The 1,134-nt window shown below is 72.5% G+C and overlaps 1 protein-coding gene across 1 annotated transcript; it reads left to right on the forward strand.

Moving 5' to 3' along the window:
• Positions 1 to 6: 6 nt before the first annotated feature.
• LOC129673051 (pre-mRNA-splicing factor SYF1-like) lies at positions 7 to 1,092 on the forward strand (the record flags this gene model as incomplete). The annotated part of the gene is made up of 2 exons (XM_055602715.1): positions 7 to 373; positions 953 to 1,092. Coding segments are annotated over exons 1-2 (503 nt in total), but the record flags the coding sequence as incomplete, so codon positions are not given.
• Positions 1,093 to 1,134: the final 42 nt, after the last annotated feature.

The raw sequence follows: 1,134 nt of genomic DNA on the forward strand, positions 1-1,134 counted from the left end.
ATGTTATCGCATGTTATCGCGTGTTGTGGCCCCGCAGCCCTGTACCTGCTGTACGCGCGGCTGGAGGAGGAGTGGGGCCTGGCTGGGTGTCGTGTGTTGGTGTGTGTTGTCGCATGTTGTCGCATGTTGTCGTATGTTATCGCATGTTATCGCATGTTGTGGCGTGTTGTGGCCCCCCGCAGCCCTGTACCTGCTGTACGCGCGGCTGGAGGAGGAGTGGGGCCTGGCCCGCCACGCCATGGCCGTGTACGAGCGCGCGACGCGGGCGGTGGAGCCGGCGCAGCAGCGCGACATGTTCAACATCTACATCAAGCGCGCGGCCGAGATCTACGGCGTCACGCACACGCGCCCCATCTACCAGAAGGCCATCGAGGTGGGGAGGGGCGCGGGGAGCACGGGGGGCGGGGGAGGAGGGCGGGGAGCGCGGGGAGCGGGGGGGGGGGGGGCGGGGAGCGCGGGGAGCGAGTGGAGAAGGGGAGGAGGGTGGGGAGGGGACGAGCGAGGGGAGAAGGGAGGAGGGTGGGGAGCAGAGGAGCGAGGGGAGAAGGGGAGGAGGGTGGGGAGCGGAGGAGCGAGGGGAGAAGGGGAGGAGGGCGGGGAGGGGAGGAGCGAGGGGAGGAGGGCCGGAAGCAGGGGGATGAGGGTGGGGAGCGGGGCAGGATGGGGAGCGGGGGGAGGAGGGCAGGGAGCGTGGGGGAGAAGGGTGGGGGAGGACGGCGGGGAGCACGAGAAGGTCGGGGAGGACAGGGAGCGGGGGGAGGAACGAGATCACGGAGAGCGGGGGAGGAGGGCATGGAGCACGGGGAGCGGTGGGGGAGGAGGGCGGGGAGGACGGGATGCACCTAACCGGATCGTCGAAGGGCGGGGTGCGAGGTCGGGGGGATGCGACCCCGCGTGACCCCGCGTGACCCCGCGTGACCCCGCCGTGCCCCCCCCCCCCCCCCCCCGGCAGGTCCTCTCGGACGAGCACGCGCGCGAGATGTGCCTGCGCTTCGCCGACATGGAGTGCAAACTCGGCGAGATCGACCGCGCCCGCGCCGTGTACAGCTTCTGCTCGCAGATCTGCGACCCCCGCGTGAGGGAGCACGGGGAGCGGGGGGGGGGGGGGGGGGGGGGGGGGGGGGGGGGGGGGGG

The sequence above is a fragment of the Psammomys obesus genome, unplaced genomic scaffold (genome assembly GCF_907164565.1).
Source record: "Psammomys obesus unplaced genomic scaffold, mPsaObe1.curated_primary_1811, whole genome shotgun sequence".
NCBI classification, from domain to species: Eukaryota; Metazoa; Chordata; class Mammalia; order Rodentia; family Muridae; genus Psammomys; species Psammomys obesus.